This window comes from Caretta caretta, chromosome 6, assembly GCF_965140235.1.
Source record: "Caretta caretta isolate rCarCar2 chromosome 6, rCarCar1.hap1, whole genome shotgun sequence".
NCBI lineage: Eukaryota > Metazoa > Chordata > Testudines > Cheloniidae > Caretta > Caretta caretta.
Genome location: NC_134211.1, coordinates 125,021,186 through 125,046,990, shown reverse-complemented (window position 1 = coordinate 125,046,990; position 25,805 = coordinate 125,021,186). Strand labels below are relative to the sequence as shown.

Genomic DNA, 25,805 nt, shown 5'->3' with positions numbered 1-25,805 from the left:
CCGCCCCTTTCTCCCCGCCCCTCTCCTGCTGCCCGGCGCTGCGAGCGAGCGAGCGAGCGGCTGCTGCGCGGAGGCTGAGGCGCTGCGGCCCGCGGAGGGACCATGTTCCGCCGAAAGCTGACGGCGCTGGATTACCACAACCCCGCCGGCTTCAACTGCAGAGGTGCGGGGCCGGGCGCCGCGAGCGAGGGGACGAGGCCGCGGGCCCCTCTCCCCGGGCGGGCTCCGCCTCCCGCAAGCTGCTCCGGGCCCTTCTCACCGTCCGCGGGCCACCCTGAGCCATGCCCCCGCCCCCGCCGCCTCCAAAGAGCTGACCCGCCCCCTCCCCCGCGGCCCTTCCCCCTCCGGCCTGCTATGCCCCCTCCCGCCTGCTATGCCCCGCCCCCCCGCGGCCCTTTCCCCTCAGGCCTGCTCTGCCCCCTCCCCCCCGCCGCCGCCCCGCCCCTTCCCCTATCAGGCCTGGTCTGCCCCCTCCCAAGAGCTGACCTGCCCCCTTCCCTCCCCCGCGGCCCTTCCCCCTCCGGCCTGCTATGCCCCCTCCCGCCTGCTATGCCCCGCCCCCCCGCGGCCCTTTCCCCTCAGGCCTGCTCTGCCCCCTCCCCCCCGCCGCCGCCTATCAGGCCTGGTCTGCCCCCTCCCAAGAGCTGACCTGCCCCCTTCCCTCCCCCGCGGCCCTTCCCCCTCCGGCCTGCTATGCCCCCTTCCCCCCCCGCCGCCCCGCCCCTTCTCCTCTCAGGCCTGGTCTGCCCCCCCCCCCCCCAAAAAAAGAACTGACCTGCCCCTTCCCTCTCAGGCCTACTCTGCCCCCTCCCGCGCCTCGCTCCTTCCCCCTCTGGCCTGTTCTGCCCCCCCCCCCAAAAGCTGACCTGTCCCTTCCCCCTCAGGCCTGCTCTCCCGCCCCCCCTCCGCTCTGGTGGCCCCTAGGGCACCCTGTTCTCCTCTGCTTTGGTAGCCCCCCTATCGTCATCCCTAGCTTTGGCCTTAGAGCGCCCCTCCCCTCCGGCTCCTGCAGAGCTCCAGGGCTGCTCCCAAATGCGCTACGGACCCTTTGGCTTCCTCCCGCCAATAAAAACGCTTGCCGCCTCTGGCCCCATATGCCCAGCTGCTGGTTGGCAGCTGCTCCAGCCTTTATTGCTGGCTTCATGCACACAGGGTTGCGTGGCCCGGCGTCCTGTCCTCCCCTCCCCTCCCCTCGGAAAGAAAAGTGTGTGTTTGGGGTGGGTGGATTCCCCACTGTGGGCTTGCCTGGACTGGGGAAAGGCAGCGTTAGGAATGGTGTTAACTAACAATCCATGCAGACTAACACAGCTGCTACTCTGAAATCCATGCTTTGTCCTTCCTGGCAATCAGGCTATGAAAGAGATGTTCCTGGACAATGTACGATAAGGCTGTTTCTGGTCAAAATCTGTGTTTTTATTTTTTAATTCATTTTAAATTTAATTCATGAAGGTGGTGAAGTGACACTGTAAAAAGTTAGCAAATGCCAGAATTCAAGTTGCCTGTGCAACCTTACTTCAGCTGGGTGTGTGCATTGTTTTATAGTGTGTAATTACCTGATCATATTCAATTTTTTTTCCACAGGCTGCTGTCTCTGTGCATAGGATTTGCTTAGTTAATGAGCAGCTATTCTATATTTTGTTTCATCTTCATTGTTAAGGATGTGGCCCTAGACCTACCTTACCGCACACTATTTAAACGCTTCCCTGATCACAGAATTATTTCCCCATGAGTGTTTCCATGGTGTTTATCACAACAGTACCTGAGTGCTTCCCAAAGAGTAATGAATTTATTTTCACAAGACTTCTGGGGGCTAAGGTGGTGATATTATATACCCATGTTTGCAGTTATCGACCGGAGGAGGCACAGATGTCCAGTTTGAGATGCTTAGTAACTGATTTTTCAGAGTGCTTTCCATTATATATTGCTTTATGTGTTCAGACGCAGCTTGGATTGATTGACTTCGGTTGCAACTGTGAGTGCTCAGCACTTTTGTAGTTCAGATCCCAGGATCTCAAGTTGGGCACCTAAAAAAATGAACACACAGTTTAGTTGCTACCTGTGAAAAGTCTGGTTTTAAGTAACCTACCAAGCCTGCTGTAGGAGCTCTGTGCCAGAGGCAGGGATAAAACCCAGTTCTGCAGTGCACCGTTCGGCTGACTTTTTACCATGAGACCATCCTTTCTCTTCCTGCAATCCCTACCTTGTTCACTACACACCTTCCAACATCAACAACCAAGGAGGTACAGTTGTCCTGCAGACAGGTCTCATTCACACATAGCCCTGATTCATTCCCCAGAGCAGGTCCAACCTTCACTGAATCAGGTGGTGTTCCTATGGAAAAAATAGTACCTGATCATGTAATTATAGACTGTATCATAATGCATGTGCACAGGCATCCCTACTTCTGGCACTTCCTGACTTTTCAGCGCTTGATTTTTGCAGCCTTAATGTTCTTTTACTGTAGTCTTTTGGGAGATAGACATACATAGATCGATAGATGTGTAGTTTGGCTTGTGTGTTCAGTTTTAAGCTTCAGGTGGTTTGTTGTCTTTTTCCATGGTGGCTCCTTCAGAAAGTGGAAAAGAGATGTTCTTGCATACTGACATCTGCCATCGTTGCTTGTCTAAAGTGCTTTGTGGTGCACCTTGATCACTGTTGAGTCTACCTTATCAAATCTATCTTGTCAGGCAGTTCCACTTCATTTAGGTTGGGAGCACATCTCTTTTTTGTTTTTTCCCTTCTGCTTTCAACAGGATTAGGGTACATTATTCTGCCAAAACATTTTTTCAGGCATTGGGAATATCGATTTCCACCCCTTCTGAAAGAATGGCTCACTGCAAGGATTGAAAATTAACCCTCGTCCGAGGTCCAGGAGTAGAATTTGCTACAGGATATTAAGCACTGAACCAATGCAAAATAGCCCTGCTGCTTTGAGGGGCCAATGTGAGATACTATAGCTTAAAAACATCCATCAACTTGTGTGTAGAAATTAACGTGTTATATCACTGAAGAGCAGGTTTTTGTTTTCCGGATCTCATGGCCAAAGAGAGAACCATCTTGCACCCCTCCCTCCATCCCCAGACTTCAATTCATCTAATTTAGTGATTGTTCTGTAGGACCTGTTAGATTTGAAATAAGCATTTTACATTGAATGAGAGCCAGGAAACCCAGGACTACATTCGCCAAGGGGCTTAGGTGCTTAATTGCCATGTTAAGTGCCTAAATCCCAGAATCAAACCCCACTGGGATTCACAAAACCCCTGCTTATCTGCTCTGTACCCTGTAGGTGCCTGAACTCACTCAGTGCTTAAGTTTTTGCAAAAAAAGTTTCCTAGGCATATGTTTTTTGCGTCTGAGCATGCACAGTGCTTCGTCACTCAAGACATCCAGATGCCTAAGCTCTAGTGTGATGGTACGCTAGCTTGGGACACTAGCCTCTGAGAAACTAGACTGTCAGGAAATTTTGAAAAGTGAAATAACACCCATACTCTAAGCACTGAAATTTTGCATTCTGACTAAGAATGCTTTCACAGATCGATACAGATACTGCTGGGGCCATTATGTGTTTCTGATTTAATGTAATTTAGCACAGTATCTTAATTATCTCACCCTAAGAATCTGCATGGACAGTTTTTAATATTTTAAGTTTGTTCATGTCAGTCCTGGATCACTGATCAGGAACAAAATTCTTTCTGCAGTGCCTCATGAGGGGGTAGAGGGGCGTGTACATGTATCATATATATGAATGTTGTCTTTACAAGACAGTGTTGATGCACATTACAAAATGTAGCATCCTTGTTTCAGTGACCTGCTAGCCAATCCGTCTTGTAACCTGTGACTTGATAGAGTATTGAATTGCAATTTTTTCCTATCATTGCTTTGTTCTCCTTTCTCTTCATACTTTGCTTAGTTGTAATTATAACTACATTTTCTGACAAAAATCTGTTCTTGTTGTTGACTGATTAGAAGTTTAAGCCCATTTTTTAACATGATTAAACACTCAAGTAAATTCTCACCAAGAGACCACATGGTGAAAGATTATAAATTAAGGTGTATTATTGGAATCACTGGACAATAGAATTTAAAAAGAAAATTAATTGGCTGGGGACACAGGTATTTAAATTACCTCCATGCAGTGGATCAGAATTTAAGGGCCTGCTTCTTCCCTCATTGACTTCTGTTTCTAAGAAAACATTACTTTATTCTGATTTATTTCTTAGCTTATTTTTATTTCTGGCTTTAGATGAAACAGAATTTAGAAACTTTATTGTCTGGCTCGAAGACCAGAAAATCAGACACTACAAGATTGAAGACCGAGGAAATCTAAGAAACATACACAATGACGAATGGCCTAAAGCCTTTGAAAAGGTAACTTTGTACCTGAAATAGTAGAACACATTATAGCCTATGTGTGGTGGTGGTTTTTGGTGATAAACCATTTCTCTTTTTACTCAATTTATATGTTACAACAAATATATTTGAGAGAAAAGGTGGGTGAGGGAATATTTTTTTTATTGGACCAATTTTTGTTGGTGTGTGACACAAGTTTTTCTGCTTACACAAAGCTGAAGAAGAGACCAACAGAAGTTGGTCCAATCTAAGATATTCCCTCAACCATACTGTCTAATATCCTGGGGCCAAGGTGGCTATAACAGCACTGCATACAACAAATATGTATGAAAGGGGGAAAATGATGAATTCGAAATTTGCTAGAAATCTAAATATTTTACAGAAACCAAAATGCAGGGGTGATTGAACGCTTTAATTTGTTGTACATAATTTCCACTTTAATCTAAACACTATATCAGTTTTTGCAATATTTGGTATCTTTACCTCTTTCCTTACTGGATAAGGTATTTCTGCCTTTGATGCAGAAGGAAAGGGACTAAAAATAGTCAGTTTTTCTCTAAATGAAACTATACATCAAGGTGGAAACTGACTAGGATCAGATAATCCTAGTTTTAGCAGCATATAAAGGTCTACTGTAGCCAACTCCATCTGTTGCTACTTCTGATGGATGATTGTCCACTGTGTGCAGAAAGCATGGTAGACAGCCATCTATTTGTGGCAGACCTGCTGTGCATGAACACTTTGACACTCTCCTCACTGTCTGTGTGTGACATCCACATTCCTTTCTATCTGAAGGCACAATCCTGCAAGGTGCTGAACACTCTCTGGATCTGATGCTGCAAAGCCATTAGTCTTTCAGCACATTTATTTCAGTGGGACTACTTGCATGCTTCAGTGTCTTGAGGGATGAGGCTAAAGTGCTCAGGACTTTGTAGAATTGAGCCCTAAAGCACTGGAGGTGTAGTTCTTCAGTTTTTCTGACCTGTCCTTTGCTTTCCCTGCTTGTGTTGTTGGAAGAAATGTGGGGGCTCAGGGTGATGGCATAAAATCTAAATTTAATTAGAATGTTTTAGAGTGTCTTAAATCTCTTGTGTATAATATTATAAGGAAAACATCAATTATTCACTAGCTCAGAAGCAGATATGATTCCAGTAAAAGCTGTGTTATCCGGCCCTATACCAACTGGAAAGCTCTATAAACCGGCATTTCTAATCTTCATAGAAAGTCCAGTGTATAGTCCAGTTGGCATGGGGCCAGCAAGGCTGGCTCCGTGTGGCTCTCTGGAAGCTGCTCCTAGTGTGGGAGAGGGTGCGGGGCTGGGGGTTGGGGTCCAGAAGGGGGTGTGGGGTGTAGGCTCTGGAGGGAGTTTGGGTGCAGGAGGGGGCTTGGGGTGTGGGAGGGGTTTTGGGATCTGGGGGTAGGGCACTCACCTCAGGCAGCTCCCCGCAAGCCGCGACCTGTCCCAGCTGCTCCTAGGCGGCAGCTGTATGCTGCCTCTACCTGCACGCACCACCCCCTCAGCTGCCATTGGCTGCGGTTCCCAGCCAATGGGAGCTGCGGAGCTAGTGATCAAGGCGGGGTGAGGGCAGCACACAGAGCCACTTCCTGCACCTCTGCCTAGGAACAGCCGGGACAGGTTGCCACTTGCAGGGAGCTTCTTGAGATGAGTGCCCCCCCTCCAATCCAGCACCCCAAAACCCCTCCCACAGCCCAAGCTGCTGCCTCAAGCTCCCTCCCAGAGCCCATACCCCCTCCCGTGACCCAGCCCCCTGCCCCCTCTCACACCCAAAGTCACTCCCTCTTAGTTAACCGGCATTTTTCACTCACTCATCGACATTCCCCCAACAAGCCGGATAAAAAAGCTTTTACTGTACTAAGCTGAGAGACATGGATGAATTGTGGCATGGGAAGCACTGAAATGCCTCAGAGGAACCACAGTGGGAATATAACGAATTTCAGGATGACATCATTCATTAATACTAGCCTTCTGATAATACAGAGCTTGGTAGAAGAGGTGATTGTCCATAATGCTTATTTATCAAAGCAGTTCTGCCCTGTTGACTCGTTCGTGGATATGTTCTCTCCCAACCAGCCATGATGATGGATGCGTTTTCCCTTTTTTTTCTCCTCTACAGTATCTGAAAGATGTTAACTGTCCCTTCAAGATACAAGAACGACAGGAAACAATTGATTGGCTTCTTGGGTTAGCTGTTAGGCTTGAGTATGGAGATAATGGTATGGTTGATTTTTTAAATACCTTTACTTAAAGGTGGTAGGGAAATGGTTTTGAATGATTTTTGTTAATATTTTACAGGATTTTTCAAACTGAGGCAAAGAGAACACACAGAAAGTTTGTTTATTAAAAAGGTGTAATTTACTTTCAGCGTTTTATATGAATTCTTATTTTTATTTTGTAACATTCAAAATAAGAGTTTTTTCTCCTTTCCAGAGCAACTTCTCTGGGTTGATTTTTAACAGCAAACTCAAAATTGGTTTCCTAGTTTGTTGGCAGAGGAAGGATTGAAGTAATACACAGAGTTGACTTCACTATGGGATCAATGTGAGGCACGGAGGTGCAGAAAAGACATCTTTGTCTGTCTTCAGCATATCTTTGATCTTCAGAAATAACAAGTCACATGTTCTTAGCAAGATATACTTAATTTTTTTCCCCAATATGAAAGCAAATGGCAATATTCCTATCATGTTATCTAATAGGAATGGTGTCAGTTGTATAGTAAAGTGTCATACTCATCCATCCAATGTCCAAGGATCAGGGTCAACTGAAATGTGTGACTAATGGTCCCATCTAGAGTGATTACTGAATGTCACCTTCATTAATATTGAAGCAGCTCTAACTTGGAAAGCTAGTTGACAACCTTTTTTTATAGTAGTTCTTAACTCTACAAGAATCAATTGAATTGTTCCTTTGAGCTAGTACGTAGGCAGTAGTAACAACTCCTACTTGAGTAAGGTTTATTAGAATCTTACTCTTCTGGCGTTTCAGTAGTGGGGAAACAACTGAAACTTCTACAAACTGATTTGGCTGCCAGTCTTCCACCGTGTGGTGAAAATGCAGCTGGCCCAATTGCAGCTAACAATGTGCATTAATAATGCTTTTTTCTATGCTTTTGAGCTCTATTAATTTTTAACTAATTATTAGCTCTCACTTGAATTTTACATTCATGAAGCAAAACTGTTTTTATTTTGGCAGCTGATAAGTATAAGGACTCCACGCCTGACAGTGCTAAAAATACTGATAATGCAGCAAAAAATGCAGAGCCACTGATAAACTTGGATGGTAAGTATGCGGTAACTTTATCTTTTTGATCTCTAGAAAAACGTTTTTGTTGTTACATCTTCCTTCAATCTGTTCCACTTAAATCTACAACCTCTATGTATATTTTAAGCGAGAACCTGAAAGTCAATATTTTAGCATTTTGGATACCAGATAAATTGAGAAAATCATCTTCTGAGTTTTTGAAATTTGTGGGTTCTGATATTCTAATCCTGTACTGAAAATACCTATCTCAGGGCATGCTGTGTCTTTTGATGTTCGTTTTGAAAGCTTTATTTCCCAAGATTCTGCATTTATACTGAAGGAGAGACGAGTGCTAGTGTTTTGCTCCAGAATAGCTACTCCATATTAATTTCAGTCTTTTTGAATTGGATTGATGAAGAGCTTGTTTTGGTGGGAGAATCTTTTTCCTGTAGAGCAAAATACCTAGAGTTTTATTCGGGCATGAGGAGGAAGGAACGCAAGCCAGAAGAAGGGGGGTGGGGGGAAAGAGAATATTCTAAATAATAGTCTAGTCTAGATGTAGTGTAGTCGGCAGGGCCTGATGAAATGCACCGTAAGTACTTAAGGAACTAGCTGAAGCAATGTCGGAATGATTAGTGTTCTCTTTGAGAACTCAAGGAGGATGGGTTATGTCCCAGAGGACTGGAGAAGGGCAAACAATAGTACGTATCTGTAAAAAGATGACCTGGGTAATTACACTATAATTTTGATCCCTAGAAAGATATTGGAACAAATTATTAAGTGACCAATTTGTAAGCACCTAGTGGATAATAAGTTGATAAGTAATAGCCAACATGAATGTCAAGAACAAATCATGCCAAACCAATCTAATTTCCTTCTTTGACAGGGTTACTGGACTAGTGGATGGGGGAGAGCAATCAACATGCTATGTCTTGATTTTTATTAATGCTTTTAACGCAGTCCCATGTGACATTCCCAGAAGCAAACTGGTAAACACACTTTACCAAGTAATCCAGATCCCTGTCCTCTTCATTATTTACCATTTCCCCAATCTCTGCGTTGTCTGCAAACTTGATCAGTGATGATTTCATGTTTGCTTTCAGATTATTCATAAAAAGCTTAAATAGCATAGGGCCAAGAACTGATTCTTGTGGGATCCCACTGGAAACATACCCGGTTGATGATGATTTTACAGTTACATTTTGAGACCTATCAGTTAGCCAGTTTTTAATCCATTTTATACGAGCTACGTTAATTTTATTTAGTTCTATTTTTTTTAATCAAAATGTCATGTGGTACCAAGTCAAATGACTTACAGAAGTCTAAGGATGTTATGTCAACACCACATTTATCAACCAAACTTGTAATTTAATGAAAAATATCAGGTTAGTTCGATAGGATCTATTTTCTAAAAACATGTTGACTTGCATTAATTACTTTACCCTCCTTTAAGTATTTGAGTCCCAGGATCGATGTCAAGCTGACAGGCCTAAAATTAAGGCTCTGATTTTGTCATGGATATTTTTAGTAAAAGCCATGGACAGGTCATGGGCAATAAACAAAAAGTCACGTCCCTGACTTTTACTAAAAACATCCCTGACAAAATGGGGAGAGAGGAGGGTCCAGCACCTGGCCCCGCCGCATGCAGCGGCTGAGAGCTGCGGCCTCCCACCACTGGCCAGTGGCTGGGAGTTGTGTGTGGGGGGGGTGTCCCCCACTGCTCTTGGTAACTAGGAGCTGTGGGGCGGGGTGCTGCCTGTGGGGGCTGGGAGCTGCAGGGGTCCACACCGCCGGTAGCACCTGGGGAGCTCTGGGGTCCCTCTGCTGCCCATGGGGCTGGGAGGGATCCCTCACTGCCCTACAGGGCTGGGCAGCTTCTGGCTCCCCCTTCACCCCTGCCTGTGGCAGCTGCTGGGAAGCTGCCTGGTCCTCCCAACAGCAGCTGGGCAGCTGTGGTGCCCCAGTGTCTCGGAGGTCTCTGGAAGTCATGGATTCCGTGACTTCTGCGACCTCCGTGACGTAATCTTAGCCTTACCTATAATTACCTGGATCATGCCATTGAGCCTTTTTAAAAATTGGCAAAAGATTAGCTTTCCTCCAGTTTTCTGTAACTGGTCCAGTGTACTCCTCAGCCAGCTCTTTGAAAATTCTTGGATGCAACTTACCTGGACCTTCTGATTTTAAAATGTTTTACTTTAGTTGCTTCTGTTTATCTTGCTCTGGAGATACTAGCAGAATGGAAAAAGTGGTTATCACCATAGGATGAGATTTTATCATCTGTCTCCCCCTCACCCATAGAAAAGACAATTTGATTGAACACTTCTGCCTTTTCTGCATTATTATGATGATTCTACCATTTCCATCTAGTAATGTACCAGTACCATTGTTAGGGTTCTTTTTGTTCCTTGTATATTTAAAAAACTCCCTCTTATTCTCTCTAACTCTGCTGCCCATAGATTTCTCCTTGTGTCCCTTTGCTTCGTTTGTCCTAAAATTCTTAAATTCTGATTTATATTCATTATTGGGATGTAAATATTTTTAAAATTACCCATTGAATCTGTTAAAATTATATCTGTTTACTAATATTTTACATCCCTAGTTGCTACCCCGTCAACACCCCCTCCTGCATACTGTCATGGCAATGGGGGGTGCATCACATGATCTGGGAGTGTTGTGGTGGTGGGGAGAACCTGTCATGTGACCGGGAGGTGTCATGGCGACATCAGCCTCCCCATCACATGACCCAGTCTCCCTCGGTACCTTGTGGGACTTTGGCAGTTGCCCGTACAATAGGAGTATGGATGATGTCCAGGGGCCCGGTGGAGTCCCCGGAGGGGGGGGGGGGCAAGGGGTATTCCGGGGGCCGGGGCAGTGGCTGCTCCCCAGGCAAGGGGCCCGTGTCTGTGGGGGAGGGGATGTGCCTGGCCACGGTCCCTGTGCTGGCTCCTGGAGGGGAGCAAGACACCCAGCCCTGGGAGCTGGTGCTGATCGCCCAAGAGCACAATGCATTCTGACTGCCTCTGGTCCCTGCTGTTCCGGACTGGCCTTCTGCTTCTTAAGACATTTCCATGTATTTAACATGCATACTGGGTTGAAAATAATGCTAATTACACTTTATTGCCATTTTTATATAATCAGTTTTCAGAATACAGCTTCACTTTAATTGCTCAGCAGTTCTCAGGGTTTGCTTGCTTTATAAAATGAAATGTAGATTAAACAAACATATTGCCAGATTGTGAATCCCTTACTCACCTATGTAGTCTTGTGGGATTACTCATGCAAGTTACTGTGAACCCCTTATTCAAATTTGTGATCAGTCTGATACATGCAGAGCTAGAAATCTGACCTGCATTTTAGAACCAAATATAATGACAGTATTTATCTTGCAGTGAATAATCCTGACTTTAAGGCTGGAGTGATGGCTTTGGCTAACCTTCTTCAAATCCAGCGACATGACGACTATTTGGTAATGCTTAAGGTGAGGTTCACATCTTTAGTTTTTCATCTTTTGGGAATCTGGTCTGAGCAACTATTATCTACCAGGAAACAAACTCACCCATAACATGGTGTGTGAAGACAGTAACTTTTGATTTTATAGGTGCAAATAAAAGTTTGTCTGCTAATACATTTTGTACTTAATTTCTGGTTGGAGTAAAAGAAAAATGATCTTCCAAATTGAAGATATGGGCATTCAAAGATTTTCAACAAATGGTGGTAGAATTCCTGAAGTCGTTATCTGAGAATTCGTGTTCAGTACTTGGAATGCTTCTGAGCCATCTAAAGCTACTGCTTTGCACTTATTTCATGCCTTTTATTCCAGCATCTCTGAATGCTTTAAAAATGTTAATGAATGTAAACCTCACAACACACCTGTGAGATAAATAATGGTATTCTATTCTAGAGATGGGAGAAACTTAAAGACAGAGGCTAGGTGATATGTCCAGAGTCTCTTAAAAAATCTGTGGCAGAGCCAGAATTAGAACCTGTTTCTCCTGATTTCCAGTCCTGTACTTTTTCCACATGACTGTCATTCCACTTTGCCTTAACTAAAGCAGATTTTATTTTATCCTGTAAATTAATCAGACTTTCTAGTGGCCAGATAAAGCAAATTGGCTGATTAATTTTGTAATTTATGCTCCGATCCCAAGTACTAATTGAAAGGCACAGAAGATCTGTGGTTCAGTGATGGAACTCTGGAAGTCTTCTATGAATCTCAGTTCAAAACTGTTTTCTTACATAATTGTACTGGATTGGAGCAAACTAATAAAATCATTTCCACATTTTATTATAAGCTTTGTTTTGTTCAGCAACCAAAAACCTGCTAGGTATTTCAGACAAATAAAAGGATAAGGTCCCTGCCCTGCAGAGTCTACAATCTAGTGTAAATTTGTTTTGGAGATAGTGTGGATTTAGAAGTTTGTAATGCCTTCTTATGAAGTATATGGAAACCTGTAATAGCTATGTTAAAAATGTAGCTTTTACATTTTCACTATATCCAGTGCTAGACAGCAATAATTGCTATATTTTAGGGCTGTCAGGCAATTTAAAAAATTAATCGCAATGTTAAACAAGAATAGAATAACATGTTTTTGGATGTAGTCTACACTTTCAAATGTAATTGAAATCAGTATAACACAAAATACAAAGTGTACAGTGTTCCCTTTATATTTATTTTTGATTACAAATATTTCCACTGTAAAAAACAAAATAGTACTTTTCAATTGCACTACAGTACTTGTATTAGGTTAATCTCATTATCATGAAAGTTCAATTTAAAAATGTAGAATTATGTACAAAAAGTAACTCCATTGCAAAAATAAAACCATGTAAAACTTTAGAGCCTATAAGTCCACTCAGTCCTACTTCTTGTTCAGCCAATGACCAAGACAAACAAGTTTGTTTACATTTGCAGGAGATAAGCCTGCCCGCTTCTTGTTTACAGTGTCACCTGAAAGTGAGAACAGGTGTTCAACATGGCACGGTTGTAGCTGGTGTCGCAAGATATTTATGTGCTAGATGCTCTAAAGATTCTTGTGTCCCTTCATGCTTAACCACCATTCCAGAAGACTTGCGTCCATGCTGATGGGTTCTGCTCGATAATGAGCCAAAACAGTGCAGACCAGTGCATGTTCATTTTCATCATCTGAGTCGGATGCCACCAGCAGAAAGTTGATTTTCTTTTTTGGTGGTTTGGGTTCTGTAGTTTCCGCATCGGAGTGTTCTTTTAAGACTTCTGAAAGCATGCTCCACACCCCATCCCGATCAGATTTTGGAAGGCGTTTCAGATGCTTAAACCTCGCGTTGAATGCTGTAGCTATCTTTAGAAATTTCACATTGGTACCTTCTTTGCTTTTTTTCAAATCTGCAGTGAAAGTGTTCTTAAAACCAACAACATGTGTTAGGTCATCATCTGAGACTGCCATAACATGAAATATATGCAGGAGACCTACAATTCTTCCCCAAGGAGTTCAGTCACATTTAATTAATACATTATTTTTTTAACGAGTGTCATCAGCATGGAAGCATGTCCTCTGGAATGGAGGCCAATGCATGAAGGGGCGTCCTAATGTTTAGCATATCTGGCACATAAATACCTTGCAATGCTGGCTACAAAAGTGCTGTGCGAACACCTGTTCTCACTGTCAGGGGACATTGTAAATAAGAAGCAGGCAGCATTATCTCCCGTAAGTGTAAACAAACTTGTTTGTCTTAGTGATTGGCTGGACAAGAAATAGGACTGAGTGGACTTGTAGGCTCTAAAGTTTTACATTGTTTTGTTTTTGAGTGCAGTTATGTAACACACGAAAAAGTGTATTTGTAAGTTGTACTTTCATGATAAAGACATTGCACTACAGTACTTGTATGAGGTGAATTGTAAAATACTATTTCTTTATCATTTTTACTGTGCAAATATTTGTAATGAATAATATAAAGTGAGCATTGTACACTTTGTATTCAGTGTTGTAATTGAAATCAATATATTTGAAAATGTAGAAAACATCCAAAATATTTAACAAATTTCAATTGGTATTCTATTGTTTAACAGTGAGATTAAAACTGCGATTAACTCAAATTAATCTTGATTTAAAATATTAATCACAATTCATCGTGAGTTAACTGCGATTAATTGACAGCCCTACTATATTTGTACTATGTTCTTCTATGTAAATGTGTTTGGGGAAAAAAAAAATTGAGAGAAAAGCAGTGAATAGGACCAGAAATGTGGAGAGGATGACAAAACAAATCAGGCAAGAGGAGAGTATGGCAAAGAACATCCTGAGAGAGCTCTTTTGCTCTTAACTGGGTTAAGACTAAAATTCCATGTTGGCAGTTCTGGCTACATAAACCACCCTAATTTTGTTCTCGTGGCTTGATATTGCTAGAATGTGTCGGTGGAATTGCGGTTTGTGCACAATTTTGTGATACATAATATCTGTATGTGAACAATGTGATAATCTAAATTAATACTTGGATGTTATACAATGGCTGCTTTAGAAAAACCTAAGAGAGAACGAGTTCCAGCTAAAATTTACTAAACCTTAGTAGCTAGTAAAGCAAAAATTCCTTTATGTTCTCTTTGCCCAACTAACATTTTGAGAAGTTGGCCGGGGAGAACATCTTCCTCACAGGTACCAACTGTGCTAAAATAATTTTCTTTTTGCTACGTCTCATTATTTTGATGATCATCCGAGATGTAATGATTTCATGAGATATACTAAACAAATTCATATTCTTAGTCAAATTAATCTCTCTCAATGCTAGCTCCCCTGGTTTGAAAGAAAATTCTGTATTGCCGTAGATCAATTTGTAATGTCACATGTCAACTTTAATCATATGCCAAGCAACAGGAGAAATAGAAAGTGAAGTGATGCATGAAGTAATTTTGAGTGCTTTTGTCAAACTTAGATAACTCAGCAAGGAAATGGTGAGAGAAACCGCTGTAATGAGCAGGCTTTTTGCTTTGTTATGGTCGAATTCTGGCTCGCTCATATCCCTTGTTATTTTTAGAGGCCTTTATACAGACGTGTATCAATATGAATAGTCCTGGAGTGGTGCAAGTTGCCAAGTGCAGGAGCCAGTAAATTAATCAGATGGGCAGAAGGATTCTAAGATATCCAAGATCAAGGCTGGACTTTTTTCCTCCATTTTTAAATATTACAGGTCCTTTTGATTTCACATTTTATAAACAATTCAATAGCCAGGTTTACTTCAGATTCTGTGCGCGTGGATGAGGGCTTAGATCATCGCAAAGGACTCCCAGCTACAGAAAGCACATTCAATGGAAAGGTTCCAGTAGTGCAAAATTTTGGGGGCCTTGCAGCTGACAGCATAGCCTCAAAAGTAGGTACTGCTGACTTGGGAGGGGACCATGGCTAGTTCATCCTGGGGATGAGCTAGCCTCTGGTAGAGGTTAAAGCTGCTTCAAGCTGTTTGACTTCCTTGGAGTACTGGAGAGACATGCATCAACATGGAATTCTTATGTTGGTCTTCAAATTTTGTTTCCTAGGCAATTCGCATTTTGGTTCAAGAGCGCTTGACTCAGGACGCCATAGGAAAGGCAAATCAATCAAAGGAGGTATGTGCATGTAACACAAGTCCACCTGATGTAATGAGTCTTTACAGTGTTCAGTCAAGTACATTTAAATATAGAAATGTTATTTGTGTGTGGTAGCATTCAGGTTGGAGAAGTAGAAGATGATTTATCCACTTCATACAGCAAACCTGAATCTGAAAGAGCAAAGGAAGTCACAAAGCATAATCAAATGCATGTGATTTTTCATATTACAAATATAGCTATATTTGTAAATGATAGTTATTTAAACAAAAGTTTACTGCTTAATGGAGTGTAATCACAATCCTCTAACATTACAGTAATGTACACTACGACAGGTTTCAGTATCATTTCAGTGAAATTGGCAGAGAGGTCCTGGGCTGACTCTTGTTTCCAAGTAGTAGTGGTGGCTAAATAAACAAGTGGAAGTATTTTATTTTCTTCTCTGTAGTGTAGAATATGCTGTTTCTAGCTTCTCATGTGACTTTTGTGGGAGTTTGGGAGGGAATCTAGGCTTCTTTCCCCCCCATCCAAGAGAAATGACGGAGATGTATAATTCCGTAATTAAAGAATTGCATGAATAATATATCTGTGCAAATACGGCTACAGAGCCATTTTGAATACTAATAGGTTTGTAAGGCATTCAGAATGCTTTTGGACAAACATCGCAGAAGGAATGTTCACAGGGAATAATTCTGGTTTATCAGTCGTTTCTTAAACATTCTGGCCATTCATTCCATTACTTGCAGTACGAGCTGCTGGTGTGGTGTACTGAGTTCAGGTCGTAAAGGCAACTTGTACACGTTTAGGGCAAAGCATCGTCCAGAACTGTTCCTAAAAAGCATCTATATGTGCTCAAGAGTAGCAGGTCCCTTCATTCCTCATAATACCTACATCACAGCAACACATACTGTATGATAAATAGATGGCACTTCTTGTACTTGTTAACTGGTGACTACAAATGAGTCTTGAGTTATAACCCACATTGACTTAGTAAGCAGTGGTGCAATAAACAAAGGCCGTAAATGTACATGTGATGGGTTCCCCAGTTCCAGGTGGCACCTTGGGTGGTTCCACTGAGCCCTCTGACCCACCAGCCTGGGCTCCCTCTCACACTGTGCTGCTGGGACAAGCTGTAGACTGCTCCCAGTTCTACACTCCCACCAGCATTCACGCGGGCAGGGACACACTGAGCTACCGTTACGTGCCAGCTGTCCAGCCACTGCATGAACCAACAATAGAGAGGCTACAGCCAAGATACCCCCAGCTTCCCAGCCTAGGACCCCAGAGCTGTACCGCTCTGCCCTGGTCGAAACTCCAACCGGTATGAATTTATTTTCCGGTTCACCTCGCCCTCAACATGGAGAGAAATATGCAACAAACTCATGTTAACCAAGTTGAGATTTTTTTTTCCCCAGATACTTCACTTAAAGGCAAACAGGTTTAGGGCAAAACATAAAACAAGTTTATAAACTAAAAAAAGATAGATTTTAAGTGATAGCAAACAGATCAAAGCAGATTACCTAGTAAATACACAACACCACAAACTAAACCTAAGATATTAGAAAGATTGGGTGTGAATTAGCTATTTCTCACCCTGACTGATGATACAAGAAGGCTTGCAGATTCTCAAGGCACAAGCTGCACTTGCTTTGCAGTTGGGCTCCCTGCTGCCATTCCAAGTCCTTTTCTTTTAGAGCTTCTTTCAGGTGTTCAGTTGTGGAGGAGTGAAGAACAGATGATGTCACTCCCTGCCTCTTATAGCTTTTCCATATAGTGGGAACCCTTTGTTTCAAACTTGGTTCCCAGACCAGTTTGTGGAAAAAATACAGGTACCCGAAATGGAGTGTAGAGTCATGTGGTCTGGTCAGATGCCCTTGAGTCATAGCAGCCATTACTGACAGGCTGTCTGGAGTTCTCAGGAAGGCTCACCAGGTGGGGGATAAGCTTCTCCTAAGGCTTATTGTTTTTCCTAATGGCCCATTATCCTGAATAGGCCCTTCACCACCAGCTGTCTAGGCTGGAAGCATTTTGCCTAGTGGGTGTTACCCAGGTGTAACCACATTTGAAATACAGATACATATATATATATATATATATATATATAGTCAATATTCATAACTTCAGATACAAAAATGATACATGCATACAAATAGGATAATCATATTTAGCAAATCATAACTTTTCCAATGACTTCTTACATGACCCATCCTGTATGAAATGCATCATTATTATGCCATAATCCTATCATCATAATATTACTATGACCAATATGAGGTGCACTGTCACAGTACCTTAGTGGTTGAATTAGATTTTAAAACTATTACCAGAAGAGAAATGTGAACAGCTGAGATTACGATATCAATTTCAGTTATAGGATGTTAAGCTTGTAAAATTGAAAGCTAACCCTCTGCTGCTGTGACTTGCGTCACTACGGTGTTGGAGTAGGAAAAGAGAAGTTTGATTTCTCCCCGCCCTGCCCCCCCACTAGTAACTGCTATGAGAAAACATAACCCTATTCTTTGTTTGGGAGAGGGTAGAATTCCATTTTGTTCTCTACTTTCGGCAATCAGGGTTATCTGTTAATATTTTGTAGTTCCCAGAGGTGTGTTTGGCTCTTCACAGAAGGCATAGAACGAGCCAGTAACTAGCCCAGAGTTCTTATGGACTAAATTTTTAGAGTGATGCAGTAAGTGACCAAGACAAATAGTAAGGAGGAAATCGGTTTGTGAGAGGATGAGTGTTTTGGTAACATAACCACTCACATACTTAGTTAATGAATGTACACAACTTGGTGGTGCTGCATAGAGTTGGGAAATCAGATTAGCAGAATAAATAGATTATATAATGAACTACTGGATCTTCCACAACACACCTTCTAGGAGGAAGAAAGACCAAAGGTGCCAAATTGATCAAAATGTCTTTTAATAAGTTAAATCATTAGGAATTTAATGGGATAGAGAGGGTAACAAACTTTTCAGACTTTGCCCAACTTTGGACACTACCAACCTGAGCTGTGTGATGGCTATTAAATAACTGCTTTCAGTGAAGCTATGGTCTCTTTCCTGTGCCCCTTGGACAAGACTCTGCATAAAAATTGTCGTACTGACATTCTTGGCAGCCTCAACACAATGGCTAAGGATTAAATGGATGTAGAAATGGAACTCCTAGAGATGATTTCTCCAACTGAAGGATGAGGCATGCTGCCAGGACTCTGTGGGGAGACTTGCACAACCCCACCTGTTTTTTACCAGCTCTGTGAATAAACTGAAAACTTAAGTTGGTTAGGACTCTCAAAAACTACATCTTTTAAGGTCAGTAGATTTACTTACTTAAATAGGGACTAGGATTTTTTTTAACTGACACTTTATAGCTCTAGGTCAATATTTAATCAGAGTCTAGACTAAGATTCTGATTATACTTTTAGCTGAAGAGAAACTTTTATCACTGACTTGAATATGAACACTTTCCAATTCCTGTAATGTACCTTAGGTATATTTGAAATATGAAAACAAATTCCGTCTATAAACATAAGAAACTTTCAGTACAAGATCATTTTATCTGTATTACAGTATTTAAAGGTTTGCAATCGGTGTCCATACTGTAAAGTCTTTACAGTAGACACAAGGGAGAGGAAGTAGTTACATTAATTATTTTGGTGTCTTGCCACAAGACCACATTCTCATCCCTTCATAAAGCCTCTTTATGGCACAAAGGGGATATAAAGCTGCCTTAAGACAGCATCTGATTCCTGGGGTTTTTCTGACATAGGGAGTGTCAGAGGTAGGAAGGGGTAGGTCAAGTCCAATGTGCTCCAGTGAACCTGGCCAACAGAGTGGCCCTTTGAGAGGGCCATTAACGGTCAGCACGAGTTAACGAATACCCCAGGGGCTGGTTCAGGAGCTCAAGCGTAAAACGGACAAGGGCATTTTTACCACCATATTGTCTAGACCTTGCTGTACAGTGCACATGATTCAATGCTTACTTCATCTGGTATAAATGTATACTAGAGTCACTGGAAAACAATAACTGTCTTGTGTAACAAATTGTATAATGGCATCCCTCAGTGCTTCTAAAGAAAAGATAGCCCTCTATTTTAAGGGACTAGTATTTAAAATTTTAGTGACACTTCCATGCTGGATAAAACGTGCATGGAATGGCTAGTCTTGAAGCAAAGGTTTTGCACAGCCTGAAATCAGGCAGGCTTTCATTTTATTTGCACTGGATTGCAAAAACGATAGGTGACTTCAATTATTTTTGGTCACACAAAATTGAAATTGGTTGCTTATTAAATTTGATTCTTCCTGGACATGAGTCTGTAAAGTGAATTAGTGTAGTAGATGGAGGGGATTTTAAATGACCACTTGTTTCCTTTTCTTTATGTATTGTAGTCAGGGCCTAATGTCAGGTTGCCAGCTCACCATTAGAGAACTAAAAATCACTTTGGGCAAAAAGCCTGGAGCCACCGGGGGAATAAGAGCACACCCACTATTGCTCCCACAGCTCCTTGCCTGCCCCAATAACAGATACCACATATCCAGGAAGAGAATGACTTCCCTGCTGCTTTGCCAGGATGAACAGCTGCTATGAGAGCCATAGATCACTGTGTATCACCAAAAGGACTCTCTGTTCCAGGGACAGAGAGCTGACACCATGTCCATGTGGGAAGGAGGCATTACCAAATAGTATTTCTCATCAGAAAAGTAACATTAGTGGCCTCAGTCCTCCAACACACTTTAAAACTAACAAGTCACCAATTTACAACTGGTTGTTGTCATGTTTACGTTGTAGAAATATTTTTTTTCGCTTTCTTCTGAAACAAAGAATTTCACATGGATTATCTGGCCCCTGGAAGCTAGGGGCTTTCATATGTGGGTAACAGCTTTCTGAGTAGTAGCTTCAAAGCCTGCTGTAGATCTTGCATGAGTAGTTCCTAAACACCGAATTTGCATTGAAACATTGGGCCATGACTGTTTTGAAAGTGTGTCCATGCTCATTCAAGACTGAAGATGCTAGTTGTAGCTTTGTGGGGTTTCTTTGTATGTGGGAACCAGTCCACAAGGAACTGACTGAGTTCACTTACGTCCACAGGCCTCTAAGGCCCCATAAGGGGTCAACTTAGGTCCCAATGAGGGTCAACTTAGGTCCCAAGTTTGGGTTTTTTTTAAATGCATGTTTATAGAAAACATCTATAGTGGTTCACAAATTTTAAAAATTGTTTCCATTGAAATTTAACGTTCTTCTGGAGCGTTTGCAATACAAACATAGCATCCTGTGAATGTACAGTATGATACTGATTAGAGAAAATTGTTTTCATCGTATCAGATGAATGTAGTAGAAGAGGTAAACAGAATAAATTGTGGGAAATAACACTTTAGATGATTACAAGTAAAGACTTAAAAAATCTAAGAGGTAGGAAATTTGAACTGCCTTAGTAATTGGATTGTTCCCTCTTGTGTTTAAGTAGTCTTGTATTATCCTTGTCCATGGACTTCTGTCTCCCAGCCAGTAAAATCTCAGCTGAAACTATTAGGCCTGGTCTGCACCTAAAACTAAATTTTAATCTAGCCACATCACTCAGGGCATGCAAATTTTTCATAGCCCTGAATACCATAGTTAGGTAGACCTAATCCCTGGTGTAGATGCGTGTAGGCCTTCAGAAACCTTCTTCCATTGATGTACCTACCACTTCTCAGCAATGTAGATTATCTACGTTGAGGGGAAAAAACCCTTTTTGTCAATGTAGGAAGTGTCTAAACTGGGGCTCTACAGTGGCGTGGCTGCGTCCCTGCAGTGTAGACGTAACCTTACAGTGGTGCCACTGTGAGATTGTCTTGGCATTTCTATTAGCAACGCTGTAGAAATAGGACTTAGAAACTTGGCTACTGCAATCTGCTCGAAAGCTGGAAGGTGATCCAAAGTGTGCACTCTGTGCTCTACGAGCAGGCAAGAGAATGAATGAATGTAGGGAATGGTGTTAAGGATGAAACTTTCCCTTTGATGTACAGCTAGATTACACATTGCACTAAACTGGGTCAAATGCTGTCCTTGTGAGGAACATGGTACTCAGGTGGGTTCAACCGGAATGATCACATTTGTGTTTTAGTTGGGCAAAATTATGGTCCATTTTATTCCAAAGTTTAGTCTAATTTTTTCCCAAGCATTTCTAATGGCATTTTAATTTTTTTTTCCTTTAAGGGTTTGCCTGTTGCTTTAGAAAAGCACATTCTTGGTTTTGACACAGGAGGTAAGAGATTTTATTCTTTATATGCTGTTTTAAACATGATGCTGCATTGGACTAAGTACATAGTTAATCTCTAGAAGTACATGACATGTACAGTAAAAAGGCATAATTTTTCCAGAAGCTGATAGAAGCCAAAAAGGGATGGTTTTTCTTACTTGCAGGAATTTGTTTACAAAAGTTCTTCCATCTTCTGCTGGAGCATAAAAGTAGAAGACTACTGGTATATTGATAGAGTAGAATATGTCTCAGGATAATGTTTACATGTTGCTGCCATATAAAGACTGACATAGTTTATTGCAGGAGGGATTTATCCTTTTGAAAGTGTCTTGTTTATAAAACCTTGTTTCTCCTGGCAGAGGACTTCTGTTGATTTAATGGTTGCCAAAGGAACCAGTGTTGATCTGCTGTGTTTTGATTATTGGTTTGCAGGTAGCATACTTGAGCCAGACATAATAGTACAAACTGATGTGCTCTGTTTGAGTGAATAATGGTTAACTGTCTACAGTCTAGTATACTCTGACTGCCACAGATATCGTTTTTACCCTTAAACTACTACTCAAAACTAATTCATTTTCAGGTCTGCTGCAGCTCACTTAATCCTGGGCAGCTTCAGATTTGGAGTACCACAGAGGTTGTGTAAAGCCAACTTAGGTCTTGCACAGAACACGCTGGCCAGGCTTGAGAATCAGGCCCATTATTACAAAAGGGTTCATGGCAAATTTGGAATACTTTAGTTTTTGCTCTGAGCTTTTCATACAACTGTGAATTGTTCTAGAAATTATTCTTGTCTGAGTGTCTCCATGTTTTAAAAGGGAAAGTGCTTATTAGCTATTAATCCATTTCTCCTTTTGCCAATGAACTAGATGCTGTTCTTAATGAAGCTGCCCAGATTCTTCGATTGCTGCATATAGAGGAACTCCGAGAGCTGCAAACAAAAATTAATGAAGCCATCGTAGCAGTTCAGGCAATTATTGCTGATCCAAAGACAGACCACAGACTGGGGAAAGTTGGAAGATGAGCAAGTGAAGACTATAGGCTCCTGTGTACTTAGTACAGTTAGGAGCTATGTACAACTCTGGCATGCATTTTGAAGTGGATATTCCACTCTTTTGAAAGAAAGCAGAGGAAATGGAATCCTGACTGGTCTAGTGAACTACCATCATTTTTCTTTTAAATAAAGTTGGGGAAATGCTAAACAGAACAATGTGTATCTATAAGTTGCCAAGTATAGTAGTCATTCTTATTCCTTGCTTTGTTTTTGTGTTTGCAAATCTTTATATAACATGCCCTTTTAGAGTTCTGTGTTGCTATATTCTGCATTATGAAATCCTAGTTTTGGTACAGTTACTACTACTCTGAACTCTGCTACGCAACAAAAACCTAGATCATATGGAAAATTCAAAACATACTTTATTTAATTACTGAAATAACCTAGAAAAAGTGAGAAGTTACATTTCAACAGATATTTACGAACATGGATTGGTCAATAATGGGTAGGTCTCTGGAGGCACTTAAGGACCATAAAGTTAGCATATTCTTCTAATATAAATACTAAAAGACATGCATTGAGGCAGAGGGAAAGATATCTAGAACTGTGTGTTGGAAAATCTTTAATGCATTTGCCATTTCCCAGCACAGTTTCTAAAATACACACGATCAGGGCTGTAGATTAATTGACCCAGGTAAGACACTGCATTAAAATCTTTCCATTCACATTTAAGTTTTTGGTTAAAAAGAACCTATGGGTCAGATTGTCGATTTGTTTTAATTTCCTCCCATAAAATACTGGATTAAGAAAGTTACACTAAATTTTTTTTAAATTGCTTACATAAGCAAAAATTAGAGTAATGGCATAGTATTCCCAGAGCCATTATATTTTCTTGTAATATATCAAAATGTCATCTTAAAAAAATACAGTAGTAAAGATTGAGGTATAACTTAAAAAATACTTGATAATCTTTTGCATTAAACTAGATCACTTCATTGCCTTCAGTAAATATCAATGGCCTTTTTTGTAGTTTCTTCCCCTCAGTGGTGTGCAGTGATAATTTTCTGGGTCTGGAATTCTTCCTCCCGGTGTAAAGATTGAACTTTTTTTCACTTGAAGTAGCAGATTATTTTCTTGCTGCAGAGGGAGAGGAAATAGATGGAAGTTCATGTTAAGATAGTGAAATTTACATATTGGCAGTAGCTGGTCTACACTAAACAAGATGGACTTTACCTCCTGGGCAGTATGGGTAAACTGCAGTTATTCCATAGAGATGTGATCTCTGCTCTGGAAGATACTCATCGGTAAGGAAGCCATTGTCTTTATTCACAGCTATAACACCATCCCTATGAACAAAAGTGAGAAATCCTTTAGTCTCCCAATCTTCAGAATAAATTATAATGGTTCCTTGTGTCTTAAATTCTATGACCACCTGCATAACACAGGCCAGAGAACCTCACCCAGTAACTCTGCATCAAGCTGCTTTGTTGTGCTAATGTTATTTTCATCAGCACAGGGCAGAATCACTAAGGGAACTTTCAAAGGCAGTGGTATTACCTCCCAAATGTCTGTCATTAAAAATTTGGAAAGGACACACAGGTTTAAATTGAAAATAATGGAATGAAGTTGGGAGTGGTTCTTTGTTGCCACTACTGTCACTATAAGGGTTTTTTGGAGTGGGTGGAAGAAACAGGAAGAGGACCTTAGTTATGGGGCATGTTTCCCATTTGGAAATGGGAGTCTCAAGATTTTTCCTAACACCAAGAATGTTTTATAAAAATGTAGCTGTGCCCCTATTCATACTTTTTTTGCATTGATAATGTGAAAGCTGGGGTAGGTTCTTTTAAAATCATCATATACCTATGTACACTGCTTTTAAATACAAAGCACATATTCCATTTGGGCCTCCATTGAAAGGACTACTAAGCCAAACTGGCTTGAAGAATATGGGGTTGATTTTGCAGTCTGTCTGACACAAATGGTTAATATACTAACTTGTATATTAGTTAAAATTCAGTTGAAAACCCCTGCCTATAGTACCAAGGCAACTTGGAAAACAAGAACCTGATATTCTAGTGAGTTAACATCATTCAGTGTAGGCTGAACAATTGCGATGGAACAGAAACTTCCCAAACCATGCCATAACTGTTACTAATACAACTCTCAGAATAGGCTGGCTTGCTGCTTAATATGACATGCTGGCATTTTGCCTTTTAAATAGTTAGGTGACCATCCAGGGTGTAATAGTTACTAGCCTACCTTCTCCAGTCAGTGTGATAAAAGTGATTGGCATAACTAGCAATGCTGAAGGGGTAGTTGAGGTTATTCTGAATGACACGCCTTCGTGTTCCATCTGGTAACGTGCACTCCAGCTTTTTAGTACCTTTTACAAATAAAACATTTAATCAGGCAAGAAATAGTGTATTTTCCATGGAATTTTACTCAAGCTAGAAGTTGATAATAATCAGAACAGTCCTGATCAGTAAACTTGTATCCTAGGTCCCTTCCTTCTAAATAATGTGAAAATCCACATAATTCAGAAGGACTAGAATTTTGGTTTTTAGGGTGTTTTCTTTACCCTAGAGGAATTAGAATCATAGAATATCAGGGTTGGAAGGGACCTCAGGAGGTCATCTAGTCCAACCCCCTGCTCAAAAGCAGGACCGATCCCCAAAATTAAATCATCCCAGCCAGGCCTTTGTCAAGCCTGACCTTCTCTAAGGAAGGAGATTCCACCACCTCCCTAGGTTACGCATTCCAGTGTTTCACCACCCTCCTAGTGAAAAAGTTTGTCCTGATATCCAACTTAAATCTCCCCCACTGCAACTTGAGACCATTAATCCTTGTCCTGTCATCCACTACCACTGAGAATAGTTTAGATCCATCCTCTTTAGAACCCCCTTTCAGGTAGTTGAAAGCAGCTATCAAACCCCCCCTCATTCTTCTCTTCCACAGACTAAACAATCCCAGTTCCCTCAGCCTCTCCTCATAAGTCATGTGTTCCAGTCCCCTAATCATTTTTGTTGCCCTCCGCTGGACTCTCTCCAATTTTTCCACATCCTTCTTGTAGTGTGGGGCCCAAAACTGGGCACAGTACTCCAGACGAGGCCTCACCAATGTCGAATTGATTCTATACTGGGAGTATAGTGACAAATGGCATTCCCACTTTGACTGGGTACATACGCATGCACCTCTACTCAATCCACTATAGGGATGTAAAGGAAAGCATTTACCATATATACTTGTTCATAAGCTGAATTTTTTTGGTTAAAAAGTGAAGCATTAAAGAGAAGGGGTTGGCTTATTGATGGGTCTACACCAAAATTTGACGATTTTAAGCTCTATTGAATATCTAATACATTGTTGTTTTGCTTACCTGGAGCGTTCACAGGCACAGAGCCCCTCAGCTCCC

The 25,805-nt window shown here is 41.5% G+C and overlaps 2 protein-coding genes across 2 annotated transcripts in view; one reads left to right on the top strand and one right to left on the bottom strand.

The window, feature by feature from the left end:
* Window positions 1-22,609, top strand: RTRAF (RNA transcription, translation and transport factor). Its single transcript, XM_048852178.2, has 8 exons — window positions 1-163; window positions 4,244-4,368; window positions 6,486-6,585; window positions 7,562-7,648; window positions 10,999-11,087; window positions 15,117-15,185; window positions 21,360-21,408; window positions 22,269-22,609. The coding sequence occupies exons 1-8, from the start codon at window positions 103-105 to the stop codon at window positions 22,421-22,423; spliced, it is 735 nt and encodes a 244-aa protein (XP_048708135.1). The 5' UTR covers window positions 1-102; the 3' UTR covers window positions 22,424-22,609.
* A 188-nt stretch (window positions 22,610-22,797) lies between these two features.
* Window positions 22,798-25,805, bottom strand: part of NID2 (nidogen 2) — a 54,186-nt gene continuing 51,178 nt past the window's right edge. The window contains exons 19-21 of the mRNA XM_048852152.2: window positions 24,653-24,776; window positions 23,627-23,739; window positions 22,798-23,530 (exon numbers count right to left, since the gene is read on the bottom strand). Of these exons, the coding sequence (XP_048708109.2) occupies window positions 23,520-23,530; window positions 23,627-23,739; window positions 24,653-24,776 (248 nt within the window). The 3' untranslated portion in view covers window positions 22,798-23,519. The remainder of the gene's footprint in view (window positions 23,531-23,626; window positions 23,740-24,652; window positions 24,777-25,805) is intronic.